At 31.8% G+C, this 26,516-nt stretch overlaps 1 protein-coding gene across 2 annotated transcripts; it reads right to left on the bottom strand.

Moving 5' to 3' along the window:
- Nucleotides 1-202: 202 nt before the first annotated feature.
- LOC129808949 (elongation of very long chain fatty acids protein 7) lies at nt 203-26,516 on the bottom strand. Of its 2 annotated transcripts, none has more exons than XM_055858857.1 (6): nt 25,827-26,516; nt 8,775-8,915; nt 4,443-4,794; nt 1,161-1,297; nt 933-1,088; nt 203-868 (listed from the first exon to the last, which is right to left on the bottom strand). In XM_055858857.1, exons 2-6 carry the CDS (start codon nt 8,913-8,915, stop codon nt 677-679), a joined length of 978 nt encoding a protein of 325 aa, XP_055714832.1. In that variant the 5' UTR covers nt 25,827-26,516; the 3' UTR covers nt 203-676. The 2 variants fall into 2 exon arrangements, with proteins under 2 accessions (XP_055714832.1, XP_055714839.1); XM_055858864.1 differs by having other exon boundaries at nt 203-865; nt 25,827-26,503.

Raw genomic sequence — 26,516 nt, 5'->3', positions numbered from 1 at the left:
GATTTGGCGCACAATTTCGCCCTTCAAGTTCTTCATTTGCAAGATCTGGATGTAACAGCTAAGAATTTCTTCTCACTCCGTCTCACATTCCTCTTTACCCTCACATCCGCCTGCATCATGTACTTTATCGTACTCATTCAATTTCGTTTGCGCGAGATGTGAGTAAAAGCTCACACCAGGCGCCTCCACTGCAAACATATGGTGTCTTTAGAAAAAAAAATTCGTATAAAATTTATTTTAAACCCACAATATTTTTTGTACATGCACACACACAAAATAGTTAACAATATATACTTTTAATGGAATTTTGTATATATTACCGTTAATGTTTTCTTCTTGCATGGAAAACTACCTACACAGGGAAGGAAGGAGAAGAAGATATAAAGAGATTCTTTATCATCTAAAGATGAAAACATAAAAAAATTCTACAATGTAAAAAAATCTACGTAAAATATCATCTTTTATAGACTTTAGGAAGATAGAGGAAAGGTGGAAAGTGAAGAAAGATTAATGCCTGATGTATACAAGTTTGTTCTTATCTTTGATATATATCCCTTATCAATAAGACACGGAAATTATGCATGAAGTCCCACAAAGAAGTATACAAAACATTTTCTTTTCAAATCTTTTAGTCTCTGACTTCTCGATATTGGTGGTTTCTCTCTCTTCCTCCGGTTCAATTGATGTTAACCGGCTGGCAAATCCAGTTGTTGGATCCCACAAAGACTCTTTGCCTCGTTGTTGAATAGCTATCCTCCACAGCTCCGGGATTTTCGTACATTTGTGTCTTCCCATTCATCTGCTTGTGAGTGCCATTTTCGTTGATTTCCTTTTTCTGTGCAATCAATCGCTTCTGTTCAGCGTCCTTCTGGAAATCACACAAGAAATTCAGTACAACTTCTATTAAAATATTGCCTTGCTTATTAGTATACCTGTTTCTTGGTGTAGGCCTGTTTGTAGAATCCAGAGAAGAGGAAGTAGAACATAACAGCATGTGCACCAATGAAGTAAGCGAAGGCAATCGGATAGTTGCAGTCATTCTTGAAGAGCAATTGGAAGGCATGAACCATCACCAAGATGAATTGAACCTGAAAGAACAAGTAAATTTACGAATTAATTACCACAAAATGCAAATTCAAACCCGATAAGCATCTACAGACCATCTGGAGGACAGTCAAATATTTCTTCCACCACAGATATTTCTGCACTTTTGGTCCCATCGCAGCCAGCATGTAGTACGTGTACATGACGATGTGCACAAAAGTGTTGAGGAAGCCGAAAAAGGAGCTGTGGCCACCTGGAAATACATTCGGTTTAAATAAATGCTGAATTATAGCTATTTTATGTGGCATTGTGTAATTTATTCAAAGTATCTCTTTAATTTAAGATTTCCAAAGATCACGAAAAAAAGAAAGATTTATATTTTTATTTTTCAGCATTTTTTTTTCAATACGGATTAAGCGTGAAACAAATTACAAATATTCTAATAATGCAAATATCTATTCATCCTTTTCAGGACAACAAGAAATTTAAAAGTCTAAAATTAGAACGAAGAATACTTATATAGGGGAAACTGGGGTACCACCAAACACGGGGTAGCACCAAACACTAATTTTTATTTCTAAACTACTTGGACTATCTCGACAATTCCTTCAGTGGACAAGCATCCCTATACTGCTTATAAATTCCTATAGGTCTTATCCTCTGAAGTCGAATATCCGATTAAAAAATCGCAGTGTTTGGTGGTACCCCGTGTTTGGTGGTGCCCCAGTTTCCCCTAATTTTTAGGATCATGCAGAAGTACTAATATCAAGGGTAGTAGAGGCATGCATTTGCTTTAAGATCAGAGGAAAAAATATGATATTAGGGTACAATGGATTATTTTGAACAGAATCTAAATTAAAACTTTGAGATTTTTCACTACATCATCCGTTTCATCTATGCAAAAGAAAAAGACCACGTAGAAGTAGGGGAAAGTGCCCATACTTTACACGGTCCCAAGCTTTATGATAACTAAATTTTTCCTATGTTTTTTAATTAATGTGACTAATTGCACCCATATTTAAAAACTGGGGGAAATTGTCTTGTTTTTAAAATATATCGCGAAGTCACAAGTTTAAGGAACATAGGAAAAATTTAGTCGTTATGAAGTTTAAATGAGAAAAAGAGGATGCGATTAACTTTTTTCCTCAGAACTTTAACACTTTTTAGGTGTAAAAATATATCATCATTTTTTAATGTTAATTTTACACCTCTTTAAGGGTAAAATTCACTTGAAAAAGGGTTACTGTAACCCCTAATATACCTAAAAAGGGTAATATTTACACCGATTTTGGATCAATACTGCAGGGTAAAATTAACATTTCCGGAATATTATTTTAACTTTTTCGGATTTCTCTCAGTGTTAGGACCGTCTAAAGGATCTAAAGCATCAGCGCTTTCCCCTACTCTTTATAGTAGGGATTGCACTTTCTTGTGGTCTCATGTAGGAGAGAGCCTGCATGTTTGAGACGCGGGTAGTTTCGGATGCAATGGATTATTCTTTGATTATATAAATAAATGTGATAAAAACAATTATCGAGTTTTTTTAATAGAGTCTATATTACTGTAAGCCCTGATGAGTCGCACCTAAATAAAACTACAAAATTAAAAAGGGAAAATTGGGAACTCAAGGTGCCACCCATCTTTCAACTTTCTCGGAGTGAACTGTCCACGGCGACTGATGCTCACTGACTGAAGTACAGGGACAGCTGACTCGAACAAAAGCACCACCTATCTTCATCACCCGCCAAGGGATGATAAGTTGGGTGTGTCATAAAAATGAAGGATTGTAATCTGTGGGTTTGGCCGTCGACTAGGTTAACAATTGTCGAATGGACCATAGACTCTACACCGGTGAGTATACTAATCGTTCTTCAAAATTTCAAGATAATTTTCTGAGTTTTGGAAATGATGCTCTAAATTCAAAACATAAAAAACATCTCAAACATGCCGGCTCTCCCCTATCCTTTTGTCCACATCAAACAGTGAAAAATCTCAAAGTTAAAATTTAAATTCTGATCAAAATTACTCTATTTTACCCTATATATTATTAAAAAAAATATCCTAAAAATTTGAAAAATTGAAGTCACTGAAATTTAAATGTCTCAAATTTTTACCTAATAATTATACTCTATTATTATTTTATTATTTATCGTATTAATTTTATTTTTCGTGGGTTCTTTTCGACGCTCAATTTTAGCCTCATGGTGTGATGATGGCAAATGATAGGAGATTTAATGATGGCAAGTCCACTTGCCATTGACGGTGGCACATTTTTGGGCAAAACATATTTAATTTTTTATAGCCTCGACACAATTAATAATAATACTTCATTTTTGTAAATTCTAACTATTCAGATATTACGATGACTCAATTTTTTTTTTCATTCCACTCTATTACTTTAGGTTTAGATAATAATCTTCAAGACAGAGCCACTATTTGAGTCGATATATTAATTTTATTGCTTAAAAATATTAAGAATTATGCCCAACGCACAATAACTTTTGTTTAGTAAACATGTTTCTGACATTTGAATGAGAATGAGTGAGATCTAGATCTAGTCATCTCGCTCATTCTGATGGGAAATTTTGAAAACATGTTTACTAAACAATAGTTATTGTGCGTTGGGCATTATTGATAGAACTAAAAAATGGACCGCTACTTGTACATTTATTTATTCTAAATTTGAGTAACTAATGTAACGTGAGAAACTAATGTAAAACATTTATTCTAAATGTTTTACATTAAGGAACTACTATAGATTTACCGTCTCTTGTGATTTTTATGAAAAATATTTCTAACAAAGTTTTGTAGATTATTGAATTAAAAAAATTTAAATTTCCTATCACTTTGTGAATTTTAATAATCAATATTTAAGTATATTTTAGTAAAAAAAACTTATTTCTGAACAACAAGTCTGAATCGTTGGTATAATTTATTATTTCCTTTGCGTCAGAATTAAATATTCCCAGACACTTATTAAATATTAATATTTTTTAAATAAATTAATATTCGAATTAATTTTGCTTTGAAAAAGTATATCTAGGAGGAAATTTGCAATTTTTTACAGTTATATTGAACGCTGCAACGTGATTATCAAAATTCCTGGAATATAAGCTATTCTTCTATACATTTTTTTTTATTTCAAGACTAATATAAATCAAAATTTGAAAATCAAATTCGTGAAAAGGACACTAGGGCAAATTATCACAAGCAAGTTCAAAGTTTAATATTTTTTGAAAGCCCTCTACAGACCTACTGTCCATCAATTTATTGATTATTTTGGATTATTTCCAAAATTTCATGAAATATTTCAGTCTCATGAATTTTCATGAACTTTTAAAGTCTCTGTTGAAGAGCATATTTTTTTATGGTTGGTGGGAAATAAATCTCATCCTTACCTGGAGTGAATTTAACACCCCACCAAACGGACACTGGCATAATTCCATGATGAATCACATGGAGTGTAGACACTTGATCATATCGTTTGCGCATAACAAAGAAGAATGTGTCAAAGAATTCAGTGAACTTTGAGAAGTAATACCACCAGCATCCATTGGCCATCCTCATAGCTAGAGGCGTTCTAGAGTAGTCTACGGGTTGGCATCGGTAGCTGTATCCTGTGAGCCAGCCAGCTACGCAGGCTTCATAGAACAGCCACGTGCTAAAGATTACCTGAATGGCATTGTAGACAATAAGAACACTGCGCAATTGAAAAGGTTTCCTATTCTCCATCAACCGTGGTCCCAGAACCTGCAACAATCAATATCGCGATGATAGAGGAAATTACGACATCTTTTATGAGCCATATTATACAAGTTTTTTTTTTTTGGTGAATGATGCAGAGAAATTTCTGTTTTTCTTTTCGGTGAAAGGCATTGTGTATAATTCTCTTCTTTTCTGTATATATTATATTTTATATAGAGTGGGAAATACATACAAATGCATATGAAATGGAATTGATAATAATTTTCGCCCAAAACTTAGCCCCATATTTTCGGTCAGCTGATGAATAAAGTCTCTATGCACATTGATTTTTTATATAATTCACCCAAACTTGTATATAATTGGCCAAATATAAAAATAATGAACGAGCTTTCTGAATGAAGTCGAAGACTTGCGTGTAAATGCAGACACTAGTCAAAATATTTCACCCACATATTTTCGCAATCTCTAAGTGAATTTTAAATAACGGATTATTTACATTAAAAACTCTCATTCCCTTTCAAGTTAGTTTGTTATCGTTTTAATGTTTTGCAAATTAAGTCATCTTTCTGAAACTAAATATAAACTTCTAACTAGTTTTATTTTATCAGTATTCTCAGCACAATTCTGAAAATGGGTCACAGAAAAAAAGATTTTCAGTGAAAACATTTGAAATATTTGCTAATCTTAATTATATACATTTGAAGATCAATAAATTTACATAAAATATCCACAACACGTGAGTATATGAGATATCATCTTCCCAAAACATATGTTTATGGATACAAATATTTGCAAAAAAAAGAGGAAGTGATATTTACAGAAAAATCATTGGATTTTTATGTTCAATGGTTTTCTCTTAAAAAGTTTAAAGTTTAAATAGGCGCAGCTTTGAAAGACATAACATAAGCAATTTATTAAATAGTATCCAATATATTATTATTCAGTGTTGTGCGTCATGTATTTTATTTGGATCAAATAAATATACTTAAAGATAATTCTGCAGTTTAATTAAAATCATCGGAAGTACGATTTATTTAAGGATTTATTAATATTAATTTAGGAAAATCATTGAAGCAAGAATATTTTATAGCATTCGAGATATTGTTTTAATACTCTTGTTTTTCTATTTATTTTAAACTCTTTTCATACAATATGATAAAAGATCGCCAGGAGAGAAAATGGATTACAAAATAATAAAGAATAATATAAAACATGAAAAAACCAGTTATTAAAAACGCAAAGAATAATTTTTTGTATAAATAAGAATGTGTGAAATGTAAATTTGGTCGTCTCGCTAACACACATTCATATTTTCTGAAAATAAAGTACATGGAAAATTAAAGTTATTTGTCGGATGTTTACTACATATAAAATCCACCTTTATAAGAAAAAAAATATTACGACTTATATAAAAGATACAGTTTTTTTTAATGTAATTTTTAATATTTTAAAAATGTTTTATTGACAACAAAAAATTGATTCAAATATGAAACGTTAATAGTGATAAATAAGTAAAGGAAAGTGGGGCACCTTTGAATTAGGGCAGCTTTAAAATTGGTAATTTTTATCCTATTTTTAAATGAAACTGAACCAATTGCGAAGCTAAATTACATTATGATAAGGCTCAAGGAAATCCATAATAATAATAATAATAATAATAATGGTGGCACAACGTTCTATAGATGAACTAGGCCTTCCCACAATGGGAGTTCGGAACATCCATTATTATTTTTTCTTATACAGGGATGGGGTTGTCAGTTCCATGCCCCGTAGAATTAAATGCAGTGAAGCTCACTGGATACAATTCGAGCACCGTTAACGCTAGAAAAACACCTGGTGATCTAAACGGGATTCGAACCCGGGACACTTGCATCATAGAGCAAGTGCTCTAGCACTTGACCCATTGACTGCCCAAGAAAATCTATGGCGAAACACATTTTATGCCTACTTTGTAAATTTCGATTTAAAATAAATAAATACTAAAAGTAAGTTTAAGTAACACTGAGAAAAAAATGAGGCTACGATTAACTTTTTTCGCCATAACTTTAACACTTTTTCGGGTGTTAAAATATATAAACATTTTTTAATGTTAATTATACACCTTTTGAGGGTAAAATCAACATGAAAAAAGAGTAACTTTAACCCATAATACACCTAAAAAGGGTAATATTTACACCGATTTCGGATCAATACTGCAGGGTAAAATTAACATTTCCGGAATGTTATTTTGACTTTTTCGGATGTCTCTCAGTGAAGATAAAACATCTTGTTTACAAAAAAAAATTAAACATGGAAATTGTTATCCATCCAATGGAACTGGACCTCACCGTGATACTATTAGCTCCTCATGTCCATTGTGAAGCTAAATTACACTATAATAATCATAAATTCCTTTTAAGAATAGGAGAAAAAAAATTCAATTACAAAGTTACCCCCCCCCCCCCCTCCGATTTTAAAGTGTCCATGTCCTCCTCGGAGGATGTTGTAATTGTAGTGTTATAAAGTAAAGTGTTATAAAGTTTTTGAACTTTAAATCGGCATTTAAAAGTAGATTTGCTTTTCGCGATGAAGATATTAAATTTTAAAGCATCAGCTTTCTTTAAGTCTTTAATGTAAAACACAAGAAATTTTACACTTATTACCGCGAAAACATCTTAAGTTATCCTTAATGTTTGTGAAAGTTAAAGCATCTTTTTTTAGAAAAAAAAATATTTATGTAAAATATATTTCGACTACATAACGACGTATATTTCGACGAACAATCCGATTTTTTACAAAAATCAATTTATTCGCTTTTTGGATACTTCTTTATACCCTCTACCTTCCCTTTGAATATTATACTTGAAAACTAATTATTTTCAAAGTTAGAGAGATTTTAAATCTTCAAAAATCCTATACTCTGCATGTAAAATCTCAGTTTGAAATCGCTCTCCTGTAAAATTTGCCTACTGCGAGTTATTCGTTTCTTATTCTGAGCGGTCGATTTGTTCACTTTATCTCAGAATTGAAAGATATCCTCTAAAAGAGGAAATAGGAAATAGAAATTCATTATTATTATTCTGATCCATTCTATATAATTTGTGTATCATTTGAATATGTATGAGTAAAGTATCTATGTTGCTAATGATTACTATTTTTAACACATCATTATCATAATTAAATGATTGATTATATTAATTCATGAACATGCTTACACAGAAGAACAGAATAAATAACTTAAAAACAAAAAAATTTTACACTTCGCCAAAAACAAAACCCGAACATTAATTCTTCCCAATTGGAATTTCCTAATAAACAAAATGTTGATGCAGATCATGTCATATTGCCGGGCTTTTAAATAAATATTGTCTGATCTTATTTCAGTGGCTGACAGAGGTCACTAACACAACCCATATACTTTGAGTCTAAATCTCAACTAATAGAATCTCCTCCCAGTGAAACTATTTCTTCACTAAATCATAATTACTAGGTATTGCTTGAAAAAATGTTGATATACATAAAAAATGCCAAGAGTAGGATTAGTTGCCGCAAGAATTGTGCCAACCTGAACACGTTTTTTTCCCCAATGCATTTTCGATAGTGATTTAGTGACTATAATAAAACCACATTTTCGATGGTGGATATAATTTAGATATGTGGATTGCATGAATCTCTTCGGCAAGTGACTGTAATTGGTTGATGCAGAGTGTGCGAGAATGCAATGATGCAAAAATTATATGGATTTTGATGGTACATATGCATATGGGTCCAAGGTGCAAGATTGAGTGAAAGGATTCTGGATGAACTTGGCGGCAATGGCGAAAGTGAGTGGAGTTTCAAAATTGTGCATTAAGCTGACAAAAAAGCACATTGATGCAGATATGTCAATGATGGAACAGAAGGGCTACGACTGATGCCAAATAATTATATCGACATTCCTCACAAGGACATTGATAATACAGTGAAAATAAGGCATTCTGGGTCGTTGCTTTAATTTTTGCCCTCGACCTGTGCATGCTGTCCAGTGAACTGGACACACGTTTTACCTTTACAAAATATGCATATGCGAGGCTGATTGCAATTGTGGGAAATGGAGAACTCATCAGGGGCCAGTCTTTGGTGCGTGGATCGGATTTATTGTCCATGAGATCTCTGTATCCATCGTAGATTGATTGTAGAAATGACATCTGAAAGTGAACAGAAAAAAGGCGCACGTGAGTTAAATGGCTCAACATTTTCCCATATGGTAGCTTCTGATGGACACTTTCTTAAAGACTACATATTACAGAGAAAAATTGTTATGACCTTCGAAAAGACGCACCTAAACGGACCTCAGTATTATGGTGTTGTGTAATTTCTTCAGGGGATTGCACTATTTTGAATATAAATTGATAGATTTTCCTTTGACGGATAGTCATTAGTCAAAAAGGGGTCAAAGATGACATTCAGCCCCTCCATGGGCTTCTACAGTCCAGTAGTCTCAGTTGGTCTGGGTTTAGACATGATCGCAATTTAATTAATTTAGTAGTTCAATTTATTGTTGTCTAGGAAAGCTTGGTAAATTTGTCATAATCACTATGATTGTTTACTGTTGCAATCATTTAAATTGCAAATTAGTCCGTTATTGCTGTGTCAATTTTCTTTTTGACACGGAATTTGAAAAGAAAAAAAAATAGCATAAATGGAAGTTTCCTGAAGTTTTCCACAAACATGTACACTTTTAATCATGCATCAGTTACAAAGAAAATTTATCATTAAGTGTTAAGTTGATGACCTTTTGCTGGAAAAGGTGCACATATAAACTGACAAGATTGAAAGAGCGTAATACAGTATTTTCTATGTTGCTTATTCAATACACTATTCCAACATTGCACGAAGTTGTCGTTTTTTCTTGTACAATTTGTCAGTGAAAAATTTGAAATGCTCATCGCATTGACACCTATATCTCCTCCTCAAACTTTTATCTACATTGTCTCCAATTTTTCACATGCAAAAAAGTGCGAGTGGCAGAGATTTTAGTTAAATACCAGTGAGGAAGAAAAAATCTTAGTTATTTGGAAATACGTTGAGATTTAGCATTATGATTGGGAGGCCCCAGCCTGTGGCTAGAGGTTGCCGAAGAAGCCTCACCAGAGATGATTGGATACATCATCTGCTATTTTATTAGCATGTCAGGCCTTGAACTTTTCCATATTGCTGGACGCTACTAACAAAGGAATTATTAATCAAGGTATCGAGAAATTTCATCGTAACTCTTACACACCCATCCGTGGCCTTATGATAACACCAGTAACATTTTTCTCCTGCAAGTTTAGTGCCATTTGACTATTTTCCAACACTCTACTCTAGACTTTGCTCTATGCAATAAATCCCACATTAATCCTTTTCACTGCGAAACTACAGTATTATGTGCAACATCAACTCATCTTAATTACTTCATTGAGAGGTAATAGAGTAACACGACTGTTTTTACTTCAATTAAATGAAATTGTACATATTTTCAATAACGTTTGTTTTTAATACCTACACAACGTAAAGCATCAATGCTATATAGCAAAATGATTTTTTGAAATATTAAAATTTAAATCATTTGGTTTTTTCAATAGGGGAAGGTAGAAAAATTCCACGACGAGGTTTTAACATTTTTCTATTTAAAAAATAGAATTAAATTATTAGGGGAAACTGAGGCACCACCGAATACGGAGTAGCTCCGATCACTACGAGTTTTTAATTAAATATTGGACTTCAGAGTACGAAACCTGTATGAATTTATAGATACTACACTGAGAGAAATCCGAAAAAGTTAAAATAACATTCCGGAAATGTTAATTTTACCCTGCAGTATTGATCCGAAAACGGTGTAAATATTACCCTTTTTAGGTGTATTATGGGTTAAAGTTACCCTTCTTTCATGTTGATTTTACCCTTAAAAGGTGTAAAATTAACATTACAAAATGTTGATATATTTTTACACCCGAAAAGTGTTAAAGTTACGACGAAAAAAAGTTAATCGCAACCTCTTTTTTTCTCAGTGTAGGGATGCTTGTAAATTGAAGAAATGGTAGACATAAGTCCAGGTAGTGTACACATAAAAATCAGTGGTCCGTGCTACCCGTGCTGCCCTATGTTCGGTGGTGCCCCAGCTTCCCCCAGGGAGTTAAAATTTCTAAATTTTAACTAATTTATACAATTTGCAGTAATATATCGTCGGTTGGATCATCAACTGTGCTAACTGCATTTGCTTTGTGCCTGCATTCGTTGCAAATGTCACGCAGCGATGTATTGCTTACACCGAAGACTAACACAAAGGAAAAGCAGTTAGTATAGTTTCTGATCCAACCACGATATTTTTAGATTTGATTTTGGTAAAACGGGATAATGATACCTAGGCTTGTTGAGCCCCTTTGTATCTCCCGTGCATCTTATTTATTCAAAACCAATTAGATTTATGAATGTAATTCAGAATCGTGAATGCCCTTCATTGGATGTATGTAGACAAATCCTAGCATCATCCAGGGAGGGTCAGGATCTTACGCCCAAGACGATTCTGAATTATATTCATAACCACGATATAGTTATAACAGTAATATAGTTGCAAGAAAACGGATAAAGTATTTATTTTATTTTATTTTTTTTTGAAAAAAATAGATATTAGGAAATTTTTAATGACGGAAACCGAATTTAGTCAGGGAAATGTAATCAGTCTTAGAAAAATAACTGTTTCCAGAGTTTTCGATTCGGTCTCTAATAAACCGAGCAACTGAGTTGGAGCAAAGTGTCATTGAAGAAGCCTTGAAGACCTATCTGAAAGCTCCGGAAAGTATTGTTGATTTTTTTTATTTTCCCTTTTCTAAGTCTTGTATGGTAATTTTACTGTTTTTTTTTAATTTGACCTAAAATTTAACTCTTTACTATTCATTTCTATAGTGCGAATATTTATAAACTTTGAGAAGTATGTTTCAATTTCATAATTTTATTTATTCTTTACTCATAAAATTAATTTAATATTAATTTTCTGCTTAATGATAATGATACTTAACCCTTTAAGGACGACTGGGTCCCCAATGACCTAAAAATGAAATTTTTCTTATGGCCATATAATGTTTTGCTCTACTAAACAGTCAGAAAAATGATTTTTTTTACTCCCAATTTTTGAACCTTTCGTCTTAAAAGGGTTAATGTTAATGCTTAGTGATCTAAATTATAAGCAAAATGCAAGAAGCTTTCTTAAAACATAAATAAAAATTAATAATATAATTAAGAAATGTTTTCGAGTTCTTGCAATTTCACAAAAAATTTCAATAAAAATGTTTTAAAGTGATTTAAGACCAAAGATCTGGTTTATAGAATTTTGATATTGTAGAGCGTAGGCTGATTCGACAGTTGTTAACCCAGTGGACGACCCAACCCACCAACCCTAATCCTTCATTCTTATGACACACCCGACCGATACATTATCCCTGGGAGGCTGCCGCAGGTTGTTATATTATTTATTTTTATTTATTTATTTATTTATTTATTTATACACTGGACTTTTGAGACACAAATCTCTTGAAAGCAAAGTGTGGTAGTATAAGAAAAAGAGAGTAACAACAAGCGTCCACCGCCGTCTTAGCGTTGGTGACCAACCTCCAGAGCAAAACGGTGGAAAAGCTCTTTCACAGGTTGTGTAAGCCAGGAGCAACACATTAAGTGCGCAGGGTACGCGTTACAATAATTGCGCATGTCAAAAGAAAGAGATTATATTATGTTCCTGTTGCTCATGGCAATTACCACTAGTACTTCAGTGAGTGGACATTTCACTCCGAGGAAGTTGAAAAATGAGTGACACGTTCATTTCCCCAATTTCCCTTTTTATAATAAGTGACCCCCCATTTTAACTTACAATATGATACAATTTAATGATATTTTTTATAATAAAAAAACTTTGATTTAGTAGTTTAAAAATAAAATAAATACAAAAAAGAAGAGTTCGCTCTGAACAGAAGAGAGAAGGACAAGTTTTGAAGAGTTCAACCAGTTCAACTGAATGAAGATTGTTAAATATCTTGAAGAAGGACAAGTAGTGAACTGAGAAGAATCAAATAATTTCTCTACTCTATAAAAATAGTTTTTTTTTATTTAGTTCATCGAATCCTCTGAACTGGAGAACTCGATTAATATTTTGAACTTATCTGAAGGTAATTTAATCATAACACTGTATATTGAAATAATAAAAATGGTAAAATGAAAAAAAAAAAAACATTTGAAATTTTAAATGAAATTCTAAAGTAGCGGACAAGAATTAGACCTCCTCTTAGATTATAAAAATGATAACCACTTAACGCGTAACTAGAATTAGTTAAAATGTTAGTTAGAGAATGTAGATATTTAATAACAATAACTTAGGTTTTGACACCTTCATATATACAAATATAGTAATTTTTATATAAAATCCTTGCTGAAGTATTTTTCCTAATTATGGATTTATATGCTGAAGTTTATTTCTCTAGTTTCTAAGTGAAATTGAATTTTGAATAAAAATTAACTACATTTGTTGAGGCCCATAATATACCTTCTGTATAAATCTCTTCCTTATGACAGACCAATGAAATTTTCATTTTGATGAGCTCAATTGAATTGTTAAACTAGGTAAGAAATCCATGGTAACAAATGACTTAACGCAATTGTACATTTATTATCATAACTTGTTATAAATTAGAATTTAGCCATAAATGATCAAAAACTTGCTCCTGGAATGTTCTACTTGACGTATGAATAATTTAATTAAATAAGAATTGATCGTTTTTTGCGGATCAAAGATAGATTCTCATCAACATGATTCAATTTTCTTCACGCGTCACACAAAGCTTCCTGTTATTATGAAGGAAAAGTGCAATATGTTAAGCACCAGAAACAAGATATTAAATGTTCTATAGAATTTTTCATATATGTTTCCTATATCAAGCTAATCACAACAAACTTAAACAATAATTCTAATGTTTATTGTGTTTGAGAAAAACTCGCACTTTACTCGCAGTATCATTCACCGGTTTACCATCGACTTCTAGCGGTCTTTCCGATGCCTAAAATATTCAATTCAGATATGTAGAGGTGTAAATTTTTTAATATGCTCATATACATATGTATTCACAAGTAATTTACACATTTTTTAGTATATAAAATTAAATATAAAATGTGAATTTTCTGTTGGAGTCCATTTGCAATTGTTGGAAGAAAAATGCGCTCAGGTGTTTGATGAAAAAAAAATGCTTCTCATTGCTAAATCAATATGTATTCATCCTCATATGTACAAATAGAGTTGTACTTGAATTTCGTAATTCGGCTGGTCAGCCAAAATGGTATGGAAGAAAACAAAAATATTTGATAATAGACAATAACTTTGGAGGTGTTGCTGTATCACCAGGCACCCCCATTGCTATAGATAGCACAACCAATGTTGCGATATATGCTTCTGTTCAAATTGAACTCTATATGTTGTCTATCTATTGGTCAAGGCATACAAATTGATCGATAATGCGCGTGCGAAAAGAGTTAATACTAGTATTGTCCTCTTTGGACTACAGATGGTTAAATTAACACCACATAAAAGCCATATTTCCTACATTTATTTGCTATTGAAATGCCGAAAGAAACCTAACAAATCACTCAGAATTGCATGCAATCGGCATAAATATCAATCCAACCACCCAACATTGCATAGCGTGTTGCATTTTAAATGCCAAAAATATTGATAACGGCATCTCCTTCACCTCCCCAATCCATTCTTGGTGTACAATTGTCTACCATTTTACCTTTAGCAAATACTCAATTACACGTACAACCCTTCCGTAATTAATTGAGACTCATTCATCAAGCGTGTGTCCCATGATGAGGAACAACACAATAAATAACGATTATTTGCATAATATTTATTGGCTACCATTTGCCATATATACTCCCTTGCTGTGGCTATTTTGAGCGTCAACGTATGTAACACTTCTAATTGTGCCACTTAAATGATAATAATTTGCCGTGGGAGAAAATTATAAAATAGACATTGTGGAAGTATGTAAATTTTCACAGAATTTCCACAAAAAAACTTTTCAGCAAATAGAAACAAATCTCTGGTTTGTGTCAAAAGTCTTTCGCATTTTTGAACTATTTTTAAGTCATCATATTTTTTTTTGAGTTGCTAAACTTGTTTTCCAATCACGGAGATAATGTTATATTAAAATATTCTGGGCACATACCAATGTTTACATTTTGGATACTTCTGCCCAAGGTGATTAAACCACACACGTAATATGATTTTTGATCAAAGAATATTCTAATTTGCTGTGATGATACTTTTGTTTATCTTGCTCAACAATGCAAGATATCCCGTCCCTTAAGTACACAACTTTGTCTATCTAAATAATTTAGTAGTTTACGTCAATTCCCGGTTATATTTGATTTATATCTGCGCAGAATTCTATTCGTACAAAGTTGATACATACTTTCTTGAATAGGCACATTACTTATTTTTTGGAAGAACAATATTTAAACTTATTTAAATCACAAATCATCGGACTGTACTTAAATAAAGCTAGTTTATATAATGATTCTAGTACATGACAAAAAGGTAAAAATTAATTCTCCAGGAAAGTAAAGTTAAAACATACAAAAATAAACGAAACCGCCAGGGCCAATTTTGAGATATGTCAGAAAACAAATTTTTGGAGGGGATAGAAGGTGGGCGGGGGGATGATTTGTGTAACTATGTTCGCTAGAAAATGTTGACTTGTGAGAGGGTCTCCGAAAACCGGAAGTCAATATCTGTTACCGTTTGAAAGCCAGGATGGTAAAAAGTTCAAAAAACTGCTGTCTCGTGGAGTTCGAGCAGTTAAAATGCATATTATTAGGTGAGATTCTTAACAATCTCACCTACTATTTTCTATTTATAAAAAGATTTATAAGATATGTTTTAGAATCTTTTATGTATAAAATAATTATTATTATAATTTTCTAATTAAAAATATTTCTTTTTTTTTTCAATCGGCGCTCACCATATTGGCATTGTTCGCAAACAATTGCTATCTATTTGTACAAAGCTTTACGAAAACAAGTTCAAAATTTACATTATTTATGTATAAATATCGTTTGAGTTTACCACAATCCAAATTTGCAATGAAGGAACCTCACCTCTATAAGCTGATCTAGGCTTATCACTGCCTTTTTTTGTGTTTTAATTTTCTTAAAAGCGCACTATACTTCATTGCAGTAGATCAAATTTATAGCCATTATAAAAATAAGAAATATTTGTCACATGTTTAAACTAAAAAAAACCTCAAATTGTAAAAGTATCATGAGAAATGCATAGAATTAAAATAGAAATCGTTTAAAAGTTTAGAATTTTTAAAGAACCGTAGAGTTTTAATATTGAGTTAGTCACGTGATCTTAAATTTTAACTAATTCTTTGTTTGTAGTAAAAATATCCGACAAGTTATTTTTAGCGCAATACCAAATAAAACACAAAGAAAGCAAACTAATGATATTGACGGAGAGAAAATTGAATACAAAATATCAAATTATTTTTTAATCTTCATTATTTGATCTAATAGTTTCATTAATGTCTGCTTGTTTCAACACGTAAACATCAGGGATCAAGGTCTCGAATATAACTTTTTTACTAGTTCTTAAGTGCTTAGAGATTATTATTATTGAAAATATAATTAACATTTTGTATTTTGATGTTGCACTTGTGAAAATTCTTTTTATAAAGTCAGATGTTTGATTCTAATCATGAACTCAGTCATATACCAAAGTTATGGTTAACATATTGCATTGGTTTAGTAATCTAAAAGGAAATGGCTGCAAAACTAAAACTGATTTGTTTTTTTTTTCTCCACCCTACCAAATGTCTTATTGACTCAGTCCATTTATGATCGCAAACTATAATACTGTCTTGTTGTAAACCAATTATAGAGACTTTTGCAATTCGTTTGTGATACTTTCCGGTGTTCTCCTGATGACAATCAGGTTTGATTTATAATTGAGTTCATAAATGGTAAATTGCGAAAGAATGCGAATATTAATTATCCAAGAGCTGATTTAAAAATCAATCACCCTCAATGTGCTTTAGAGTTTACTTGAAAAATTTCCATTATAAGAATAAAATTGCTCAGTTATAGGGAATTCTTTGGGTTACAATGAAAACTTCCCAAGAGGTTGACGATTGCGTCTTAAGCATGAAAATTACCATCGACACTGAGGAAATCAAGGCTGAGTACAATTTTTCGAAATGTAATGATGGTGTATGGAAGAGCTTTCAGAAGATCATTCTATTGTTCATTTAGACGTAAAGTGTCTCCCGTTGGGACGATCAATGTTGAGATTGTTGGTATAATCACATTGCAGAACATTGACCCGATCTAATGATAGATAATTGCATAGGTTTTATAAAGAAGTGGTTGTGTCCCTTATTCCACATTTCATCACTTTAACCCAATTGCATAGAAATCCATCCAGTCCGTTGTGCAATATTGCACTTGAGGAGCTTTTCAATGGATTATGGTCGCATGCGGTCGAATCTAATTGCCATTACCATCGAGAGTTGTCTTTTTGGTATTGATGGCAGTGGCAAGTTTTCTTGCATATATGTAGAAGAAACTCATTTGGATTTCTACCTTGAACTGAACATCGTATAATCGCCACGAGCGGTAATCTCTCAACCAAGCAGGTGGAGGACTTAGGGAGCTTTTCGAAGAAGTGCAAAAGCACATTGATAGGTTTATTAGAGAATTAATGTTTCACACCTACATGCTTTTTTTCTTGTTTTACACATGAAAAGCCGACTCATGATCACCAATAGTAACACAGAGATGTCTTTTCTCTTTCAATCTGTGCATAACGCATCCAAAGACGATATGGTCTTACAGTTGTGTCATAGTTAAATAACACTCTCCGGTTGGACACCAAGTCTTCGATTTCAATTTAAGCACTCACGGGCAGAAACCACGGTGAAATATATGAATTAAAATTGCTAGCTGAGTAAAATTGAGCTTTCTGAAGTGATACACATACAATATAGCACTATATATGTTTTCGCATATCTTACTCAAGTTTGCATAACGATCCAACAAGAATTTGGATCGGCAGTCTGGAAGCCGCTCAAGACTCGATACGAAATAAAAGACAACTTGCCAACGACCTTGGTTTAAGCACATCCATTGCATGCAAATTGCGCAATTGACAATAATATTGACAAAAAAGATAAGAAATTATATTAATTTTACAGATTTATTAAAATTTAAATATTGTTTTAATGGTAATTATTTGGCACAAATGTATTGTGGTTTTTATCATGCAATATTAACTCTATTTCTTCATTTTCAAATTTTATAATATAGTAAATTTATCTCCTTTCATAAAAATAAATTGTTCGGTATTTTATTTGGTCGGGTAATAATATAATTCACTCACTGCAAAAATAGTTTACAATTATTTTTTATCTATAATATCTACACAATGTGAAGCTCCATAAGCGATATGTTTATGCACAAAAGAGATTTTCAAATTGAAATTAGAAAAAATAGAGCATTGCCTTTTAATTATTTAGCTATTAATTATTTGTTGATAGAATTTAAGTATTAAAAAACTGCAGATCAGGCAGTATCTTGGAAAAAATGGTTAGTGAAATGAAATTTGATCAGTATATTTATAAATAAAACAGAAATCGAAAATGAATAAAATAATGTAATATATTTGGTAAAAGATAAACGAAAAAGTATAAACCGTCTTTGTATTTACAATATTACTATTAGTAATTATTATTATTAGTATTTATTATTACTTTTTACTGAATTTTAGAGTATTGTAGTCTAGGCTATATGAAGTTTCCAAAAGTGGCATGGGTTCGTTGTGGTTACAATAGAACCGGAGATCTGAGGGGTCAAACTTCACGAAATTCATAACGCCATATCTCCGGTTCTATTTGACCGAATTTGACGAGTGAGGGTGCAAATGAAAGCTCTCGCAAAGCGCTACAACTTTCTAAAAAGTAAATTTCGTAGGGCCCACACTAGGATCACTACAGTCCAAAAACCAATTTTCATAATACATAAACTGAATTATTTTGTCTTCCGTTTAACCGATCTTGATGATTTCTTACGCATAATTTAGAGGACATTCATATCGAAATATATTTCGTCAAAACATCATTTTTTGCTTAGATTATGCCATCTTCAGATCAGATCAGATCAGATTGTCCTTTTATTATTAAAAAAAAATTATTTAAAAAAAATGATTCAAAATTACTGATTAATCCGAGTTTGTTCACGTTGAGAATCTCACCTATAATAAACTGATCTAGGTTTAACTGTTCATTTACACTATTTTTAAGCTTTTCAGAAGCCGCAAGAATTGATACTATATGGTAACAAAAAGCGATGAAAAGATGCTACATTCAATTTCGCACTATAAACTTATAACGAAGAGGCACACGATATTGAACATCAAAGATTATATTCGTCTCATGGATGATATTTGGGGAAGGACGTATTGGAAGAAAGATGTGTGAATTAATTTTTTGTATATTTTAAAAGAGACCCAACCTAAACCAGTTGATTTAAAATATAGTTTGGTTAAAGTCGTTTTTCCACCAACTATTTTTACATTTTAATAAATTTATTGCTGCGGGACAAGAGAGAGGGCACATTTTGGTGGGGAAAAGTCGTTTTTGTGGTTTTTATCATGAAGAAAACAAACTCATACTGTGCCAGCAACTATTCTTCAATCGCAACATTATTGAATATTTTTTCATCGAAAAACTTCAAACCTCATCATAATGCAAACATGATCTTGACCTCACATTCAAATTATAAATTTGAGCAACAAAAAAAGACATATCGATCTTGAGTCTCTTATAGTAGTATTTGGAAAATAATTCATTCACTGTTAAAAAATTTTCGTATAGCTATCAATAAAAAAAAGCACTTAATTAATCTGTCAACTGTATAAATTTACGATCCTTCAGCGGAAATTATTGGTTGAGACATTATTGTGATCCTATGGCTAGAGTAAAATCGTCAAGTTGAAGTACAGCCTTCTGTCTCATTTATTGAATCTATGAAATTTATGATCATTTACGAAAGTTTCAATTCCGCTCCCTTTGAGCCACACTAACAATATATATATATGCTGGTAATCATAATTTACTTGAGGATGAAATTAATGTCAGAAGTGTACTTAGAGGTAAAACACATAAAATATGCAATTTTCTGTTCACTCTTCCAACATCACTTTATAGTAAATTGCAAAAGAATAATTAAATTTGACCATTAATTTGAGAATGCATCGTGAAAGTGTGCTATATTAGGTATGGAAAATAAGGCAAAGATGAAAGAAAGACGCTTTTTTTTGGAAAGCTATTTCTGAAGGAAGCACATACTCTGTTTTACAACTTTTGGATTGGTGTTTGTTAAATACATTACCGAGTATTACTGATTAATTTATACATTGTTTATTATTCGATTTAATTTATTTACAATAATTGCTTTTTTACGTAGAAAATGTAATTATTGAAATATGCGTATAATTGACTATACAGAATTGCCCTAAGAACCTGGAAAGCTATTGAATTATTTATTTAATATTAACCGGAAGAACATTTGCCCATATTACATTAATCGTTTCCCTTGACAATTCGCATGAAAAGCGGATTTACCCTTTCTGTTTAATTTTATTGATATATGAAGTTCAATGGTGATTTATTGGCAACAATTAAAAGTAACAAAAAAAAATTTCAACCTAATTTCAAATGACTCGCCATGTATTGTTAGACAACACTCGAAATGGCATAAAATATCAAGTTCAAAATAATAAGCTGTTAATTACATACCACAATTGCTATTACGTATGAATTAAATGGAAAATATTATACAGACATGTGGGAAAAATGCATGTGTAGTGATATTACAGGTGAATTTGCAAGAAAGTACACGATCGTGGTGTGATTGTGTGAATTTCAGAAGTGAGTCGCGATCGTGCCCTCAAAACACATTAAATAAAAAATTAGTTTGTCGCAATAGTAAGCAAAATTTATGCTTGTAAAGCATTTTATACTAAAAAGTTTTTTTTTCGTTGACCATTGCTCACAACTTTTCCTTGTAGCAAGTCATTTTCTGATGATCGTGCGGTTGTTTTCAAAATTGAAGAGCACCCACTCAATTATTGAAAGAACATAGTTGCAATTGAAAGAACCGGAGGAAAGATCATCAAAAGTGGCTTTTGCAAGAATTCCAACCATCATATAAAATGCAATATTTTATAAAATTTATCTATACTGACCGATCATGATCTTCGAACTTTTTCTGCACATATTGCACCAGAGAAGATTCTTTGAATGTCAAAAGTGTGAGATTACAAATAAATACTCTGGAAGATTGGTATGAGTACCCACTAGTTCCATGGGCAAATTCAAGCAATAAAAAGTGACATGAATTGGGAAATTTTGTTCATTCATACCAAAAACAAATAGCAAAAATATGAAGCATTCCGTTGCAACATAATTATCATTTGAAAAAGATTTTTTTTTTACTTCTGAACAACAATATAAAATGTGCAGCAACAACCTTCCTTACAATTATTGTATGGTGTACCTTTTGTATAATGCACTTTTGTAAGAGTTCACCCAGACTCTGCATGAATGTTCCTCTTTGAGCCACCCAAAACCATATCAATTTAGTATTTGTGTGAAATAGTATTATATATATCATTTGGTGGAATTGTAGCGTAGCTAAAAAATACAAATAAAAATTCCGGTATGGTAGAAAATTTAGCAGATTTTTGAGCAGCGAGTGATAGACTAGCCCACGCGCTTCATCGTTGTGTAATAGTGGTGTTTAATACAAATTTTTTGTGTTAATGACTCTTAAGTGATTTGCTGATGGATGATTTATAAAAAAAAAAATTCAATGCTCTATCTCTATTGCATCCTTCAAGCAGCAAAATGAGCTGATTATGCAGAAGAGCGGCTGATCATTGGAGTGCTATCGAGAGTGAGGTAGAACAAGTTTAGCCTCTTTCCATGGGAATCCCAGATTTATCTCAATGACGTCGTAAAAGTCTGCAGAAAGACGAATGGCACATCGAACTCCTGGCCTCTGGCCACTGCAAGTTCTTTGGTTATTATTCCATCCCGTCCACACGGAATTCGCCAGATTAGGCTCCGGGAGGGAGTCCGGTTTTGACTGTTGTCTTTTTCCCCAATAAAAGCATGAATATTTATGGGAATTTCAAAACATTGGCATTTTATTGCCAGTTTCATTTTACACCACTATTCAGTTTTTTTTTTCGCATTCTTACACTCCCAAATACAAATAAACTCTTATATATTTTTATAGAGAATTTTCGGGATAATAATAAAGAAGTCCTTGTTGTCCTTGTTTAACGTTTCAAGGACAATAACTACATCAGTGGCATATAATAGATTTTTTATACTTATATTAGAATTTAATTTTCCATAGAATAATTTACAATTCGAGGAAAAATCCGGTTAATTCACAATCTGAACCGGAAGTTACAGTACGAGCTTCAGACCTAATGTTTATCCATATGACTTAAATTCTCTAATTTATTATCAGACAAAATTTTTGTAAAAATTTTGATCCAAGATTCAATACTAAAGGTAAACGGTTCATTCGATATTAAAAATCTGCTAAAATTACTTTTTACTTAGTTATTTAGAAACATTCGGGATCTGGGCTAAACCTCCAATTTAAAGCCCGTCTTTATTTCTGGAAAAATTTTCTTATACCTCTTAAACTTAATTTATAGCTACTTAAAACTGACTTCGAAGGGTTAACTTTAGGTGATTTCATCATATGAAATTTTGTTAAGCGGATATTTTTCAGAAATTGCAGTTTTTCTCAGATTAGCACAAAAATAAATATTCTGTAAGCATATTTTAATTTTAATCAACTACAATAAAATGTGATTTTTATAAATTAAGCCCGTCTCCTTGTCGTTCTTAAAAGGTTAAATGCTAAATCTTGTATTCTTTCTTTAGCACAATACATTTGTTTGGGTGCAGTTTCCAAATTTGTAAAAAAAATAATCCGAAATTGAAAACGATTCGTTCAGAATACGATTGAAATAAAAAACGAAATTAATTGGACTTGAATTAGCTCATCTTTTATCACGTCCAGTAACCCAAGTCGCGTGGAAAAAAAATTACTTTTATTACTTTTAATGATCAAGGAATATTCCCAACATATTGTAAATAAGAAGACAATAACGCATTCTCGCCTCGGTCTTTGAAGATGTAATTGCTTTTAATGCTAATTCAAATGAGTCTCAATTTTCCCCAAGTATTTTTGCATTCTATTCTTTGGTTCTCTGAAAAAAGCTTATTTTCCATATTTTGGTCCAAATACTGTTCCCATAGTCAGTCTTAAGAATACATTTTAACAAATTTATGACCTCGTCTAAAAGTTGTGTTGTTAGGAAGTCTGGAGGTTATAGTGAAATTTCGCGCCTTATGGAAGAGACGTAAAATAGGAAGGTGCTCAATATCACACGAGGACCATTGTAGAGATTGTGAGTGGGCATTTGAGTTTGATGATTAGAACAAACACTTATATATTGGATTATGTTTAATGACACATTCAGAATCTTTTTTTGTCTCCTTCATCTATCTGCATTTAGAGTAGAGTCAACTATAGATGTGACGTTCTTGGTTACATTACATACAGCTAACTCGTTCAAATTTTATAAACCACATGAATGGACAACATATTATTATGTACAAGTTTTGCGTCAAAAATCTTTGTATTCTAGCTGAATTACGTCATTTCCCATTTTTAATTCTTTTAACAGAGAGAGAAAACACTCAAAATTGTTGATTTTTGGTACTAAGATCGGAAGTGTTTATTATTCTTTTTTAAACTTTATCCTTCTATATTGAACAGTGAGTATTTTTTCAATTTCAGTACTATTACACTGAATTGTCCTAGTAGGGGGAAGTGGGGCACCTTTGAAAGGGGGCACCTTTGAAATTGGGATTTTTCACCTATGTTTAAGTGGAACTGAGCCAAATCAAAATGTAATTTAGTTTATCAATCTGTTTGTGCAGCTAAATTATATCACGTTAAGGCTCAATTTTATTTGAAAATAGGTGAAAAACCCCAATTTCAAACTTCCCCCTATCGTCGCATTCATTATAAAGTGTAGCAAATATTTTGAAAAAAAAAATAGTTAGGGGGAAGTGGGACACCTTTGAAATGGGAATTTTCACCTATTTTTAAATAAAATTGAACCTTATCGTGATATAATTTAGCTGAACAAACAGATTGAGAATCTAAATCACATTTTGATATGGCTCAGTTCCACTTAAACATAGGAGAAAAGCCCAATTTCAAAGGTGCCCCATTTTCAAATGTGCCCCACTTTCAAAGGTGTCCCAATTCCCCCTAAGATAGAGCTAGGGAATAATAAGCTTTCTCCATTGATTAAGCACTGAATACTTTCACTTGTTACTTTAAAATTTAAATATTGATCTCTATTGATTGTAAAAACGAATTCATTTCATTTAGGAATAGGGGGAATAGGGGTAGTGGAGCACCTTTGAAATTGAACTTTTTCTTTTATTTTCAATAGAATTTGAAGCTTATCATATTCGCAATTGGTTTGTGGAGTAAAATTATATAAAGTCCAGTTTCATTTGAAATAGGAGAAAAAAGTCGAATTTTAAAACTGCCCCAATTCAAAAATACCCTGCTTCCCTCTATGCAGAATATAAGTAATTTTTAATATATTAGAGAGAGGTTAAACTGGAATTCCGTCTAATTTTAAATTTACGAGTATTAAAATATTTGTAAGAGTTTTGATAATATTACTGACAATAAAATTTAAAGTATTTTTTAAATAAATAATAAATTTAAAAAATAGGTAAAAGATCGAACTTCGCTACGGAAAGAGTCAAGAAATTTTATGAAAAATTTGTTTCAGCTTTCTAGATACGATTCAACAACACAATGTATAGAGATTATAAATTATAACAAATAGATTTACACTGCACTAGTAATTTTTCCTTAAAGGCAAATCTATTATAATATATCTAAATTTTTAATATAATTCAATTTAATTTAAAGTCCCATTCAAATAATTTTTAGTATTTAATATTAAAAAAAAATAATGAGAACTTTCAAAAGAACATTTTTTTAGATCCGTAAAAACCTATTCATAGTAAAAATTTTCAATTACTTTTTATAATATGGAAAAGAAGAGTATAAAGCTTATTTTAAATACGTAGAATACAAAAATCTCACAAATACTTATACGATAGTAGCTGATCTGATGAAGGTGACAACATATCACAAGCATTTATTTATATGTCAAATAAATTTGATAAGAATAGAAAAAACACAAAATTGTGCTTAAGAGGATTATATGCACTCAGGCATGTGAAAAATATATATTACTTAATCAATAAAATATCTTTAAAAAAAATGGATCGCTTTTGCTAATATATCCGTATACCAAATAATTATATTTGCACGACTGTTTAGCGTAAGGAAACAAGTTTCTTTGTTGCTCTAAGGCAAACTTGGTATTTCACTTGTCTGACTTTAATAAACAATGAACATCATCAAGAATGTCCACCTCAAAATTATTAAAAAAAAATCTCGAGATTGCACTTCAATTTCATTTTCGTCAACACGGTGTAAAAAAATATATATTGCAATTTATATAACCCTGATTATATCAGTGCAGCGCAAAAATATATACTTATAAGATACAGTGAGATTGGATAGTTGGATTGATCATTCTTCCGTTGCACATTAGACTTTGTGTGAGATCGTTAATTTACGTAAAATAGCCTCGTTGCTTTTGTCGCCTTGAAAATAGCGATGAAAAGTTGTAAGATCTACATATTTTCCAGCATACAAGGGGAGAAGTAATGTTGAACTACTATTCCTCGCTTAATGGACATTTGGGCAATTGATAAAATATTTCAAAATAATTTTTTCATCTCCCGCAGTTAAAATCATCCATCATGTGTGCAATTGAGATCACTTGATCACTTAACGCTCTTTTTTTTTTGAAAGAGCTTTAATGGACCACTTTGGAGACTTACCTTTATTTAATTTATAAAATTTTGGTATCGACTGGTCAATAAGGTGGCACTACTGCTGGTGAAAACCGTTTCGGGGTCCCACGATTTTGAAATCCAGAGCCAAGAAAGTAAAATCTGTGGCAAAGTGTCTCTTCTTGAACTTGATTAAATATTTATACAATCAATGGTTATATAGAAATTAGTTTTTCCTCCTCGCACTTTATCGTTATTTCTTGCGCCCCAGAGTGACTTTACTGTAAAGTGTGTATTGTCCTCAAATACGATCAATTTGCTAATGACTTGAGAACATGAATTAACGTATAATCACAGGAATATTTCCCATTCACAATCAGTCCCTCAGTGGATGTGTCGTCATAACGCTTCCACGTATCTATATATCTGCTCAAAAAGTTCAATATTCAATATTATTGTCCAATGGCAACTATCATATTTTCCAAGGGATATTTTCTTTAACACAACACGTAATGTCTTAAAGGAATAAGCTCCTAAAAGAATAACTTGCACTTTTTGCACTTCTCAAAAGACTTCCAAGTGAATAAGATCACTTTGTGTTGAGACAAAACAACTATCACTTTTCTTTCAGAAGATCTCTGTTATTTTTTTTTCAATGGCTGGGTTGCGGGGGAGAAAAGTAAAAACTGCGTCCGCACTGTGTCGCGGTCGGTACCGTAATGAACAACTTTTAAGCCC

The sequence above is a fragment of the Phlebotomus papatasi genome, chromosome 1 (genome assembly GCF_024763615.1).
Source record: "Phlebotomus papatasi isolate M1 chromosome 1, Ppap_2.1, whole genome shotgun sequence".
NCBI classification, from domain to species: domain Eukaryota; kingdom Metazoa; phylum Arthropoda; class Insecta; order Diptera; family Psychodidae; genus Phlebotomus; species Phlebotomus papatasi.
Note: the sequence above shows the minus strand (reverse complement) of the source record. Positions and strands in the feature narration are given on the sequence as shown.

Excerpts from the sequence above, each read along its gene's own strand:
- LOC129808949 (XM_055858857.1), bottom strand. The coding sequence starts at position 8,915 with ATGTCATTTCTACAATCAATCTACGATGGATACAGAGATCTCATGGAC. Across the intron at positions 4,795-8,774 it reads CATATGCATATTTTGTAAAG|GTTCTGGGACCACGGTTGAT; the intron begins GTAAAACGTGTG and ends TGATTGTTGCAG. Across the intron at positions 1,298-4,442 it reads GGGTGTTAAATTCACTCCAG|GTGGCCACAGCTCCTTTTTC; the intron begins GTAAGGATGAGA and ends ATGTATTTCCAG.